The sequence below is a fragment of the Erpetoichthys calabaricus genome, chromosome 16 (assembly GCF_900747795.2).
Source record: "Erpetoichthys calabaricus chromosome 16, fErpCal1.3, whole genome shotgun sequence".
Lineage (NCBI taxonomy): Eukaryota > Metazoa > Chordata > Cladistia > Polypteriformes > Polypteridae > Erpetoichthys > Erpetoichthys calabaricus.
Genome location: NC_041409.2, coordinates 48,472,128 through 48,487,227, shown reverse-complemented (window position 1 = coordinate 48,487,227; position 15,100 = coordinate 48,472,128). Strand labels below are relative to the sequence as shown.

General features: G+C 36.4%; 1 protein-coding gene across 1 annotated transcript in view; it reads right to left on the bottom strand.

Annotated features, from left to right (window-relative positions):
* Window positions 1-4,676: 4,676 nt before the first annotated feature.
* The window catches only part of med6 (mediator complex subunit 6), a 29,017-nt gene continuing 18,593 nt past the window's right edge, over window positions 4,677-15,100 (bottom strand). Inside the window, exons 6-8 of the mRNA XM_028821808.2 lie at window positions 14,038-14,153; window positions 13,800-13,827; window positions 4,677-5,717 (exon numbers count right to left, since the gene is read on the bottom strand). Of these exons, the coding sequence (XP_028677641.1) occupies window positions 5,590-5,717; window positions 13,800-13,827; window positions 14,038-14,153 (272 nt within the window). The 3' untranslated portion in view covers window positions 4,677-5,589. The remainder of the gene's footprint in view (window positions 5,718-13,799; window positions 13,828-14,037; window positions 14,154-15,100) is intronic.

Below are 15,100 nucleotides of genomic sequence, written 5' to 3'. Positions count from 1 at the left end.
GCTTGCCTATTAGAGCAAAGTTTATCAAATCTCGGTGTCATTGATGAGATAGCTACACGAAGCTCCTTTTCTACAACCAAACGAGCACGATATTTCGATTTTATTGCAGCTAATGCAGAAAATCCTGTTTCGCATAAATAAGATGTTGCGAACGGCAGCACTACTTTTAAAACTTTATTTGACAAAATATTATATTCACTCTTAATATCTAGCCAAAATTGAATCAGAGATACATTCTGAAATTTTTGTTTTAAAGAAGTATCACAAGATAGTTCAATCAAGTTTTCTTTCTCAATACTTGTTAATTCAAATTCGTCATCTTCTTCGTCGATAAATGGATTCTGTATCCACGCATATTTTGTAAAATCAAGATCATCAAAATAATTCGAAAAATGAATTAACAAACCATCCAAGTGTTCAACAAATAGATTTTTGTTTGCTTCTATATTAACTTGGGCGCATAAATTTAAAAGTGGAAACATGTCGAACCTATTTTTTTCTAAATTTGTCTTCCATATGTCCATTTTTTTAATGAATGCTTTCACTTTATCTTTTTGAATCAATAAATGCATTTGTGGCCCTTGCATCGATTTATTCAAAACACTCAATTTTCCAAAAATTTCCACCAAATAGGTAAGTTTAATAATAAAATTATCATCTCTAAACATATTTGCATCCTCATTATGATTTTCTTCGAGAAAAATTGCAATTTCTTCTTTGAGTTCAAGTACCCTCTGAATCACTTTTGCACGAGATAGCCAGCGCACTTCACAATAATACAAAAGTGAGGTGTAAGCAGCTTCCATATCTTCACACAGCTTTGCAAATAACCTAACTTTTAATGGACTGTTTTTTATGTAGTTTACAACTTTCGTTACTTTTGTAAAAACGTAGTTAAGTTCCTCACTCATATTTTTTGATACGAGAGCTGCTCTGTGGAGCATGCAGTGCGTCCAGAGAACATCGGGTGTTTTCCTTTTAATTAGTGCTTGAAGGCCAGTTTTGTGTTCTGACATTGACTGTGCACCGTCTGTACAAAGCCCAATGCAATTATTCCACAATATGCCGTTCTCATCAAAAAAATTGTCGATTATATTAAAAATTTTACTGGATGTGGCTTTGCCAGGAATGGGTTTGCAAAATAATATATCTTCAATTATATTATTCTCTTCAACATATCGAACATATGCAATTAAATGTGCGTCTTTAGCTACATCGGTTGCTTCATCTACTTGTAAGGCGAATTTTGAAGTGCGCATCTGAGAAACTAATTGATCGCAAAGATCGTCAGATATATCATCGATTCTTCTGCCAACAGTGTTATCAGCAAGCGGTATTTGTCGCAACTGTTTTGCATATGATTCGCCAAACATTGTTTTGACCATATCAATAGCTGCTGGCAAAACTGTTTCTCCTATTGTGTGTGGTTTTTTACACTTCGCGATTCTGTAAGATACTAAGTACGATGCTAGTAACGCATTTGATGGAATATGAACTATTTTTTTGAACGTTTGCTTTTGTTTAGTGAACTCATCCAATTTTCTTTGAAAAAATTCTTGGGACTTGCCAACGTATTGAGAATGCATAGTTTCAATGTGGCGTTTTAATTTTCCGGGTATCATACTATCAGCAGCCAAAACTTTCGAACAAAACAAACACATTGGTTTTTCCACATTATCAGTAATAACACTTGTAAATCCGAACGATAAATAAGACGAATCGTATTTTCTTGTCTTGGGAGTTCTTCCTTCCTGATTCCTACTACTTGTGCCAACATCAGATTCTTCATTATTAGAGGATTTTCTCTTATAACCAGTCAAGAACTTATCCATTTCTCTAAAAATATTAAGATAATTAATTTATTGTTCTTAAAAAAATTAAACTTAATTAAATTACTTACTATTGTGATCAGTGAGTAATTAGGTACGTCAAAATAAAATAAGAAACACAATCTAACACTGCTGAGCTAAACTGAAGTCGATATTGTCTCGATTTTTGGAGAGTTACTGGTCGGCCAAGTTACGTGTCATACCGCTGGTGGTTTATCCTTGCAATGAGTGGATATCGTAGGTAAGAAAGTGAGAAGTCCGACAATGCGTCTGAATATTTACGCAGTAATACGCAGCCGCCAAATCTTTTCGCGTATGCGCATAGACAATACAAGCCCTACGGCCTACGGCGCTGATATATTTCTGAACCGTACTGTTTGCTACGGGGTAAGGGTAGCATCAGCAGCATAGTAGTTAATATGTACCTATATGTTACGTATTGTATTAGCTGCACGTGCACTTTTTTTTGTCAATCCTGGCTAATATTCGCGCCTCCCCTTAGACTAGTCCACGCCTCCCTAGGGAGGCGCGCCTCCCAGTTTGGAAAACGCTGCTTTATAGCATCTAGTAATTCTGATACCGCCAGAGGTTTATCCAGTTCCTCAGCACTGACAGTATCTATTTGTGGTATCTGTAATGCATCCAGAAATGCATTAGATTGTGTCTTGTCTTCTTTAAACTCAGTAGAAATAAGGACTTATAGTAGTCTCTAAATGTGCACATTATATTTTTATGGTCAATGATTTTGTCTCCGTTTGTGTTGGTGATTGCTGGGATTGCATTGCAAACTTCTTGCTTGTGGATTTGTTGAGCGAAGATCTTATTAGCTTTCTCTCCATGTTCATAGTAATGATATCTTGATTTAAAAAAAGAGTTGTTCAGTTTCTTTAGTTGTCAAGAGGTTAAGCTCTGAATGCAGAGCCTGTCATTTCCTATGAAGAGCCTCACTTGGACACCTGGCATGTTCTTGATCTATTCTAGTAATTTTGCTGGTTAGCTCTGATACCTTCTTGGTTTCCAATTTATTTCTGTGGGAAAGATATGACATAATCTGTCCTCTTAAGAAGGCCTTCAGGGTTTCCCAGGGTATTCCTGCAGTACCTACCTACTCTCTACCACACCTACTTGGTAATTAATTCCATGAGTGTTTTGTCAGTTTTGACATTTTAATAATATAAACTAGCTGTGCTACCCATTTAAGATGGCTTGAGTTCTAATTAATCAACAGAGACCTCGGTGTTAATGTTTGTATTGCACCTTCTGTTGGAATGTATTTTGCAATGCATGTAGTAATAAAACACACTGCATGTGTCATTCCAACAGATGGCACATCATAAACATTTGTAGAATAAAATGACAAGTGCAATGCATGTCTCGTATGTCTATACATGTGCATATGTAAAAGCGGTGTTGATGTTTGTGATGTGCCATCTATTGAAATGACCAAGAGATAGCAACCAGACAGACACACCGACACATATCCTTTTATTAAGGCAGACATGAAGTTAAATTTGCAAATGATAGGTGGAAGGGCATATAATGTAGAATCACATCAATTGTTACAAAGTGACCTGGGCAGAACTGTGGCAAATGAAATTTCATGTCAATAAATGTAAGGTATTATACATAGGGAGTAAAAATGTTAGATTTGAAAATGCAATGGGTAGTGTGAAACTTAAAAGAGTACCTTACGGGCATGATCAGGCAGTCATAGTGGACTCATCACTATCTGCATCCAAACAATGGACAGACATGATCAGGAAAGAGAATAGGATGTTAAGTTCAGTATCACGATATGTGAAGTACAAGTCAAGGGAGGTTACGTTTACGTTATATAACACATGAATGAGGCCTCAGCTGAAGTACCGTTCACAGTTTGGGTATCCATATTACATAAAGACATGGCAGCACTATAGAAAGTCAACAGAAGAGCAAGTGGACCGATTAGAGGGCTATGAGGTATGAGCTATGAGGATAGCCAATTGATTTATGACCATTTATATTAGGCAGAATGCCCAGTGGGGGCTGGCGGGTGTTTTGGCCCCTTAAACCCCTGTAGATTTTGTTGGTTTTTTTTCTCCAGCCTAACTGGAGTTTTTTTGTTTTGTTTTTTTCCTGTCCTCCTGGCCATCTGACTTTGCCTTTTTTGTTGTTACTTATTCTTTAATATTATTGCCTAATTTTAGTTGTTTTTCTTTACTTGTTGCATTCTCTTTGTCATCTTGTAAAGCACTTTGAACTACATTTTTGTATGAAAATGTGCTATAGAAGTAAATGTTGTTGCTGTTAAGACTAAGGGAAGTTTTTCAGTTTCAGCAAACTGCCATAAACAGGTGACAAGATTAAAGTGTTCAAAATTATGAAGGGAATTAATGTAGAGGATCCTAGGTGTTCCTCATAAAGAAGACGGGGATACAGATGGAAACTGGTCAAGGGCAGAATTCACAACAACTTCAAAAGTTTTTTCTTCACAAAGAAAACAACAGATACATGCACTTTGTTACCAAGGAGTGTGCTAAACAGTAGGTCTTTGGAGACCTTCACAACTCAACGTGATGTTTATTGGAGAAATTAGGGAGAGAGGATTGATTAGCTTTTTGGGACTGAATGGCCCGTTCTCATCAAAACTGCTCTAAAGGTTATTTATTAATACAAAATGAAGTTTATGTATAAACAGAACTGAAAACTTCTTAACAACATCACTGCCATGTGTTCCATTCTATTTGTTCATATGCAACAATCAAATTAGGAAATTGCAATTTTGACTTACGTTGAAGTTACAGCTAAATTAAGCAGGTTTTTCTTCCAAACGTCAGTTAAAAAAAAAGTTCACAAGATACAATGAAATGTTCTCACCTGGAAAATTTATTTATAACTATACAAGTGAAGATATTAGAGATTTAAGACATGGTACAAATAATAATTTAAAAAAAAACAACTTTTTTTTTTATTTTACATCTTTTTACTCATGAACTATACCAAACCTTAAAAATGAACATCTCCCGAAAACAAAAATGTAAAAATACCTCTGTACATTAACTCTATAAACAGCACTCTCAAAACAGAATGCCTGAAGCTTAAGAAAACCGTCTTATAGTTCAAAATGTAATGAAATGCTCATGTAAATCTTTTAGTTTACGGTACATGAGGATCAGGGACAATACTGCTTCTTCATCTTGGTGATGCAAAATGAAAGCCAATAAAGGACTAACATATTAAGTTAGCCGGCTCACTCTTTCATATTACTATCATTCTATAAGGACACCAGGTCTGACTGAAGATATTAGCCACACATAAACCTCTATGTTCACTTATATTATCAAATATTACCAAATATTGCAGTCAGCTCAGTTTTAGAATGTGCTTTGCTACAAGACAATGTAACACTTAGTGATCCATAATTAATTAACAGTCAACTTTAAATATATGAAACTCCATCCAGCCAATCTTTTGCTTGTTTTGATTCCTATGACATAAGCTATTACTAAAATATTCATGATCACCTTAGGTTAAAAAAATAAATAAACAACTGTGCTATAATCAGATGCCAGATTTCTGTTAGGAATAAATCTTTAAGGATTTCATAACAAACCCCACAGTATTGATAGCGATGTAACTTTGGCTGCCAGAATATATTTTTACAGCTGATAGGAACACCACAGTGAAGGAGTCACGTGGGATTTGTTCCCCTGTGGCCCGCAGGCCCTCCAAATAATCAGGACAATGTTGTCAGACACTTGGCCCCTACATGGTAGTCTCGTCATTGCAGCCTTGCTCGTTTTTCTGGAGGTCCCTTGGTGGCTGGAGCTTGTGGAGTGGTTTTGACAGGATCTCGCTCTTCCTGCTTCACTGTGTCAGCTGGTGGCTCAGGTTCTTTTTTAACCTCCACTACAAAAAAAAAAAAAAAAATACTGTTTCATCAACTGCATGTACTTTTCAACATACTTAACTCAATGTCTTTATTAATCTTTTTTTTTTTTTTTTAACTTAAAACTAGTACTACCCATGTAAGATGTCTTGAAATCAATGTAGACATCAGTATGTTCAGCATTAATGTTTGCAGTCCACCATCTACTGGAATGTATTTTGTAATACCTGAACTAATAAAATGCACTGCATTTGTCATTCTAACAGATGGTGCATCACAAACATTAGTGCTGCTTTTACAAATCCCGTACCAAATGGCATATAACAGAGACACAGCAATCAGACACACAGATGCAGACACTTGTTCTTTTATGAAGGTGGATTGGTACATCAGAAGTTTCCTAAGAATATAGCAGGCATTTATCAATGTTGATCTTAATCAGTGGAACATGGGGAACCATCACTAATCTTTGGAATGCTGCAGTTTTTTTGAGTGATTACTTCATGTTAAATCTTTCTCCACTCACCAGACAGGTAGGAGTAGTGGGATCTGATCAGAATAAAATGTATTACTGTTTGTCTTACTGATCTGTAAGGTATGCACTGTAATGAAACACAGATTTCGATAAAATTAAAAAGCAGTATGTTTGTCTTGCTAACTTTACTGATCACCAATGCTCAGCTGGTGTATTTGCTATGGTATCAAGAGTGTATCACTATGATGGACTCTTACTGTACAAAGGACATATATCAAGAGACACCTTAACAATGAAACACAAGTGTGCATTCCTTCCAAATGTTTCTTCTTTATGACAATGTAACACCTCCAGCTCTTGAGATGAAAAGAACTGGGAGGCACTTCTGATTTCTACTTATGGTTCTGAGGCTGATCTTGCATTAAACCTAACGGGTAAACAGTAATAAAGTATATTATCTCATGTTACATCTGGTAGTTGATGGTACTTATATTAACTTGAATGTGTTGGAAATCTTTGGCACATGCAAGCTTTTTATTGCCAGTTTGAATAAGAAAACTAAGCCTGTGAGATCAAAAGATCTTTTCATTGTAAACTGTTTCTACTAATGGGGTACACTACCTGATGAAAAATAATTATGTAGCATTTTTCCCCCCATATAAACAAAAAAGGTCTTCACCTTAAAAAGAAAAAAACATACAGTCAGGTCTATAAGTATTTGGACAGTGACACAATTTTAATAATTCTGGCTCTGTGCACCACCACAATGGATTTGAAAGAAAGCAATCAAGATGTGATTGAAGTGTAGACTTGCAGTTTTAATTTAAGTTATTTAACAAAAACACTGTATGACCCATTTAGAAAAGACTGCCATTTTTATACGTTCTCCCCATTTTCAGGGGCTCAAAATTATTTGGACAAACAATCATAAATATAAAGATAATTTTTGATATTTGGTTGAATATCCTTTACAGTGAATGACAGCCTGAAGTCTAAACCCATGGCCATCTCCAACTGCTGGGTTTCCACCCTAGTGATGCTTTGCTAGGCCTTTACTGCAGCCGTCTTCAGGTGCTGCTTGTTCGTTGGACTTTCTGCCTTCAGTTTTGTCTTCAGCAAGTGAGCTGCATGTCCAGTTGGGTTGAAGTCAGCTGATTGACTTGGCCATTGAAGAATATTCCACTTATTTGCCTTAAAAAGCATTTGGTTTGTTGTCCTATTATGTTTGGGTCATTGTCCATTTATACTGCGAAATGTTGTCCTATCAGCTTTGCAGCATTTCTCTGAATCTGAGCAGATAGTATAGCCACCCTGGACACTTCAGAATTCATTCTGCTACTTCTGCCAGCAGTCATATCATCAATAAATACCACTGACTGACTTCCACTGGCACTCAGGCATGTCCATGCCGTAACACTGCCTCCACCAAGTTTCACAGATGATATGGTATGCTACAGGTCAGGAGCTGTTTCTTCTCTTTTGCACACTCTTCTCTATCCACCATTCTAGTATATATTGATCTTAATTTCATTTGTCCAAACAAAATTGTTCCAAAACTGATTTTTTTTTTTTAATATTATCTTGCAAAGTCTCATCTGTCCTTCCTGAGCTTGAGGTTTACAAGTGGTTTGCACCTTGTGGTAAACCCCCTGTCTTTACTTTCATGAAGTCTTCTCTTCATTGTAGACTTAGATTCGGTTATCTCTCTAAAGGGTTTGTTTTGTTTACTCAGCCTAATGATGACTGTTTTTACTTGCATGGACAGCTCTTTGGACCTCAAATTGAAAGTTCATGGTGACAGCTTCCAAATGCAAATTCCACACTTTGAATCAACTGCAGACCTTTTACTTACTTAACAGGTAATGAAATAATGAGGGACATGCTTACACCTGGCTATGGAACATCTTTGTCAGTCAAATGTCCAAATACTTTTGAGCTCCTGAACATGTGGGGGGAACATATATAAAAATGGCTGCCATTCCTTAATGGCTTATACAAAATTTTTGTTAAACCATTTGTATTAAAGGTGAAAGACTACACTTCAATCATGTAATGATGTCTTCATTTCAAATTGTGGTGGTGTACAGAGCCAAAATTATGAAAGTTGTGTCACTGTCCAAATACTTGTGGACCTGACAGTATGCGGGGCCGAGGGACTCTTACATGTATAGCTCCCCAAGGAAAGGCACCAAGCTCCAACAGCACGGGATGGCAATGATAGCACTAAGACACTCTTTCTTGGGGTCTAAGCCTGTGTTTCTCAGTCAAAGGTCCTAAGGACCCACTATGGCTGAAGGTTTTGGTTCCAACCAACTTCTTCTAGCCTAATGAAGTGATTTATTATTAACTAGTTTCTGTGTTTTGGAGTCAATGTAAAAATTATGAAACTAAGATTGGTAAATTCTTATTAATAGGTACTAAGCAGTTATATGGGAAATATATATTTTTTTAAAATATTTTCATCCTGATTTTCATTGCTCTTTTCTGGTTATTTAATCCATTATTTACTAATTAGCAGGTCTGACGCTAAAGTAGTTGCAGCCTTTCAATATTCAGTGTTGTTTTCCCAGGTGTCTGCACTGCTTCTTATTAATTGTCATTATTAGGATACAATGGAAGAAGTAAACTAAACAGAAAAAGGTCAAAATAATAGTAAACAAATCAGTTAAGCATTTAAAGATACTGAAAAAAAATACTTCTAAATATTTTATACATGTAAAAAAATCATTCTACTGTGCTTTTCTGAATATAGAATAAGAGAAGAGAAAAAACATCAACTAATTCAATGAGATCAATTATCATCATTGTGAATCTGGTTGGAACAAAAACCTGCAGCCACAGAGGGTCCCCAGGACTGAGATTGAGAACCCCTGGTCTAGGCAATATATCTTACATAGAGCTCAAAAATGAACCTGAAATTATTTTTTTGCGACTTCTTGTCCATGTGTGCATTTGTATGTGGTGCACTTTTAACTTCTGGAGCAAATATTTACATTCACCCTAGTTTGCAGAATGGTTAAGGTAGCTGTTTGTGATGTGAAATTTTGCATACAAGTTGATAAATATTTTGTAATGCAAAGAATTATTATTATTGTCTTTATTTGCAACTTAGACAAAGCAGTGTAATATTAGTGTTACATTATAGATAATAACAGCAATGGTTTGGTGGTTTAAGAACCCCTTCCCCCCTTTTAGGAATGAGTCTCTATGTAATTTTACGACAGGGTTGGGTGTAGTGCCTCAAACAAGTTTGGCTAATATTTCTCTGCAGGACTCCCAGTCAACCCCCACAGGAAAGCCAGGCTGCCTAACTGACAAACTTTACCTTAACATATGGTTTGGAGGGCAGGTGTGAAGATGTTCTCTGCCCTATTGGTCTGAAGTATGGCTGTTTGGAACTGGCTTGTATCAAAAGCTTTTAAGTAGCATGACGCCCTATTGGCTGTAGGGGTTGGTATAAATTTTCTTGCTTTACCCAGCCCTCTCTCTCTTACCAAACTGATGAAAGACCATCTCACACCATGAACTGAAAAGGACAACACAATAAAGAACACAGCTTGGCAGCCATATTGAGACAGGCATGCTGCCTGTTCTGAAGAAAGCTGACCACAAATGATGTCTTAACTAGAGACATTTTAAGTAACTAACAAGTCTGTGTGCCGCCTGAAACTACACATCAACATTTATCAGGTTGAACGGTTGCCAATATTCAAATGTACTTTGCATATTGTTATTATTTATGAATATTATCAATAATACATTATTTAAAGTGTAACTTAACTCCTGCTTGTCTTTTACTACACCTAATTGCCTGAGGTTATACATGTAGAAGGGAAGGTGGGGAGAAGTTATATGGTACAGTACCTTATAAACAGTGGTAAGTCTGGGAGATTTGAGGCATTCTGACAAAGGCTACAAATTAATAATACAAAAGGGGAAAGGAGAGTAATATATTACTCTACCAAGACAAAACAGCTGTACAACATCTGCACGTGGCCAACATCCTCTGGCCTAAAGCCAAAATACTTTGTCATCACATTTTTTTCCAGTGTTTTTTCACTCATTTTCCTTATACAACTTATTTGTTGTGTAACTAATGAAATATGTCTCATTTCTAGAGCTGTACAGCCAAGATAAATGCTAAAAGTAAGAAATAATTCTACATTTCAATTTCTAAATACAGTGATACCTTGAGATACGAGTTTAATTCGTTTCATGACCGAGCTCGTAAGTCAAAATGCTTGTATCTCAAATTAATTTTCCCCATTGAAATTAATTGAAATGAGATTAATTCATGCCAGCCCCCAAAAAAACCACCCCAATTTTTTGTTAAATGTTTTCAACATAAGAAAAATGTATTTATAATGAACAAATATTGTATACAAACAAAATAAAACCTAATACATAAAAGAGAATCTAAAGAAATAAACAGACGTTGGCAAAGCCGATTAGCGTATTGTAATGTTTTTTTCTTTCACTTCACTTCACTTTTGCTTAACTTAATTTTCTTCTTGACTAGTTTTTTTCTTTTTTGCCACGCTTTCATCACTTTCATTCGCAGGGCATTTCAATAGAAACCTGTCCAAGGAGCTTTGTTTAGTCCTTCCCTTTAGAATGTTTCTGAAATGAGTTAGGCAAGTGTCATTAAATAGCGTGGCTGCACGTTCAGTTTCTTTTCAGTAAAGTCAGGCGCTAGGCAAGTGTCATTAAATAGCGCGGCTGCACGTTCAGTTTCTTTTCAGTAAAGTCAGGTGTTAGGCAAGTGTCATTAAATAGCGCGGCTGCATGTTCAGTTTCTTTTCAGTAAAGGCAGGCATTAGGCAAGTATCATTAAATAGCGTCACTGTATGATCAGTTGTAATTTTTTCAGGGTGTTTCTTTTCTTTAAAGTTCGAAACTTTTTCCCACATTGCAAACACTTCCTTTATCTCACTTTAAGAGATAACCTCCTCCACGATACTGATCTCCTGCAGAACCTCCGTATGTTGCTGCGTATGTAATTCCGTCAACTCCTCTGTCGTCAGTTCCTCGGAATGTGCGGGGACAAGCTCTTTGATGGCTCATATTTCAAATTTTGGCTCATAACTCAAGACAAAAAAAATCGACCTAGTGATGGCTCGTATCTCAAAAAACTCGTACATTGGGGCACTCGTATCTCAAGGTATCACTGTATACCTAAAACTACCTTGCCTAATTTATTTTGCGATTCAATGCTTTTGCATTCAATGCAGCCCACTTAACAGGCAACCACTGAAGAGGATATTCAGCACCGTATCAGGTGTACCTGCGTTTCTTTCAGACAACTGCACACTTTCTCATGTCAAGATCCATGACATTAAGAAAACCAAACTAATGGTCTGTAAGGGACTGCATTGTTACTCTCCTTCAGTGAGTCCTGGGTTACCTACTGTACAAATCATTGTATAAGGGCTACTTCAAGGAGATCCTTTGCACAAACTGGAATGGATCTCTGCAAGAATTCTAGTTTTACTCAGATGGGCAATAATAGCCAACGTTAAAGCAATAATCTCAAAATGTGTGACTCATATCTCCCCTCTCGTGTCCAGGGGAGGCAAAATGCTAAGTCAATCCTAACAAAGGAATGATCCCCCCTATGGTACTACACAACTCATTAAGCAGCAATACAGTCTGGGACTGACCAACCATCTCTCTGATTAGGCAGATGAAAGAGAGCAACAGAAAATGAGGGACATGGACCCATGGCAGTGGAAGCAGCTCCTCCACTCCCCAATGGAAGCTTTGGCTGGAGGCCTTCTTGTAAGCATATCAAGAAAAGCCACATGGTTATAAAACAAAGTGGTAGGTTATAAAACTGATCCAAAATGACTAAACTTACATTTACAACTTTCAGTCAAGCATCAAAGGTTACCAGCTAGTTACACAAACAATTATAGGAGGGAGAGCATATAATGTGAAATAACACCACATATCAGGAAATAAAATCAAGAAGCATCATGCAACATGTTTTGTACTCCAGTATGTAATTTACACATTTACTGGAAACTGCACTGTGGCCCTGTTTACACCTGGCAATAACTTGTGTGTGATCCGATCACAGCTGATAGAACTTGACCACACTAAAAAACAGACGTAAACGCACTTGCGATCGGATACTTCAGACCAGTTTAGAAGTTGCTCAGAAACAGATTGCAACCACATTTAACACAAGTCATAAATGCATATACATCTTCTACCCAAACACCACCAACCACATGAACAGAAGCTAATCTCAGTTTTGCACAGGAAAAGAGAAATCAGACCTCAGGCCAGACATGGTGTGGAGATGCATTTTAATGTCAGCTAAATTATACTCAGACACAATCCACATCCAAAATGCAAATTACAGCTACCGTACATACTCGCATTTAAGTTTTCCCACGTATAAGTCGGGGCTTGGATAAGTCGAATGCGGAAAATTCACACTATTGGTCCAAGAGATTATGATATGTTAACGACCCCTGAGAGAGTAACCACGGAGCACACTGCCTTTTTTCCCTATGCATTGTGCCTATGTGACCACACAGTAATACCCAAACTATTCTGAAGCAACGTTTGCACTGTTTTGTGTTTTTTGTATCTCACACCCTCATACCTTTATCGTAAGAGCATCCCTTATCTACAATGGTGTGTTCGATCAGAAGAAAATATGAAGCTGGTTTTAAATTAAAAGTCATTGAAGTGGCGAAAGAAATTGGTAACTGTGCTGCTGCAACAAAATTCGACGTGTCTGAGAAACTGGTGTGAGATTGGAGGAGGCAAGAAGATGTAAAAAAATTAAATAAATAATAATAATAATCGTATTTTTGAACGGGCATATAAGTCGGGGTCTGATTTTATGATCGATTTTTCAGGTTTCAAGACCCGAGTTATACGCGAGTACATATACGGTAGGTATAAATGGGGGCTGCAGTGTTCTTAATGTTGAGTTAAGATGCCTCTATAAAATGTAGTCTATAATCTGTGCATTTCTTTTGTCCTAGTGTGAATAGCTGCTTTGTATCCCTCTAAAACCACTAATTATGATTCCATAAACTGGGTTAATTTATAATCACTTTGCAATGTTTGCACACTCAAAAAACACTGCCTTTCCTCATGTGTCAGACAGAAGACAAAAATTATACAAAAAATCTCTGTCCTCTGTTCAGCAACATTATGGTGGTGCAGGATGCTCAGGAAGCCAGTTAAGCCATGACGAACTGTAACGTCGTCTGTTAAACCTGCAGATCTCCCAGTGGTTTAATTTCACAGTAGAGGTTTTGTTTTCCTCTCTTCTGTTGTCAACGGGCAAAGCCTTAATAACAAAGTTAAGGGCTTTTATACTTACATTTATCTATGTTAATTAAATCAAAACCACTCTTTTTCATTTTATATTTCAACTACAGTAATTTAATCTCTTTCAGTCACCGCATTATAGCTGTACACAGTAAAGAGTGCTGTACCAATAAATATTGGATTACTTGCTTACTTGAAGCAGAATTACATACACAAGGAAATTTTAAAAGTTCAATAAATATACTGAAGAGCTAAATAAAAGTTCAATAAATACACTGAACAACTACACCATCAGTTATCACTTAGTTATTTAAAATTATATAAAATGCCTTACCTGGAACGGGTTTTTCTCCGGGTTTTGGCTAAAAACAGACAGCAAAAATTAATATTGGTAAATGACTTGGTTGGAATAATTTAGCAGTGAGCTGCATTTTTTTAAATTAAAACCTAAGCAATTACTTTCAAATTAAAATTAACCGTGCATTACAACATTTTCATTGGACCTAATCAATGCTCTGGATGCTCTTACTAGCAGGCAGTCCATGTTTCTGACAGAAGTAAGCCGTCATTACCTGGTAGTAAATGTGTGGAAATTTTTGTTGAAGATCTAAGAGCAACATATCCACTCGCTGCCGCTGGAACAATGAGCTTGGCTCTTCTTTTTTCACTGACTTGGGTTTTGATTTTTCTGGAATGAAATGAAAACAATTACCTATTTAAAGCATCACTGGATGTTTGTTCAATACAATTTTGCAGCAATTTTCACCACCCACCCACAGTTTACTTTTATCTAGCACAGTGCAATGAGTAGAGTCAAGGCATATGAAAATATTTACAAGTGTAATGCATTAACAGTAAATTATTAAACCTTGTATTTGTGGGCATGAACATACACATTAAGTTAATAACACACTAAAATAGAAGGAACCTCAGTAATGAACACATTTATGACATATAAAGTCCATTAACATTATGAATAAGACGTGGTATTTTATTTATCTTGGTATGTAGGGTACAAACCTAGAAGGGTTATTCTTTATTTTACAAAGCAGACAAAAATACAAGGTAACACCTGAACTATGCCTACAATACTGCACTTGGGAATTCCTATATTAACCCCTTATGCACTAGGCGTTTTTGGCATTACTGTACTCAAATTACACTCCTTTATTTTAATGACGGAGCTGCAAAAGAGTATTGAATACAACACGGCACATTTAAAAAAAAAAAAGTATTCATAGGATTGAAAACCTCTCTTTATTCCAATATCAACTAAATAAAACAAAAAATGGTGCTTTGGGAATTTCTCTGCAAAAACCTGGATTTTACAGTATATAACCATGACATTTTATGATGCAAAAACCCTGAAATCGTTTTTTCTTTTGTACCGCAATCTGTCAGCTATCATTGTGCTAAGTTTAGATGTCATATCCCACAAGGCATCCCACACGGTCTCTCTTCCGGGAAACATTTAGTCTCTCACAACTAAAAAAATCTCTCAAAACAAGTACTGCAATTATATATCCTTCTTTAGACAAAAAAAAAACATATACACACACACACACACACTTTATATCACCCTGAAGCAACAAGTAAACAATTTGTAACTGTACATGTACAATTATGTACTCATCC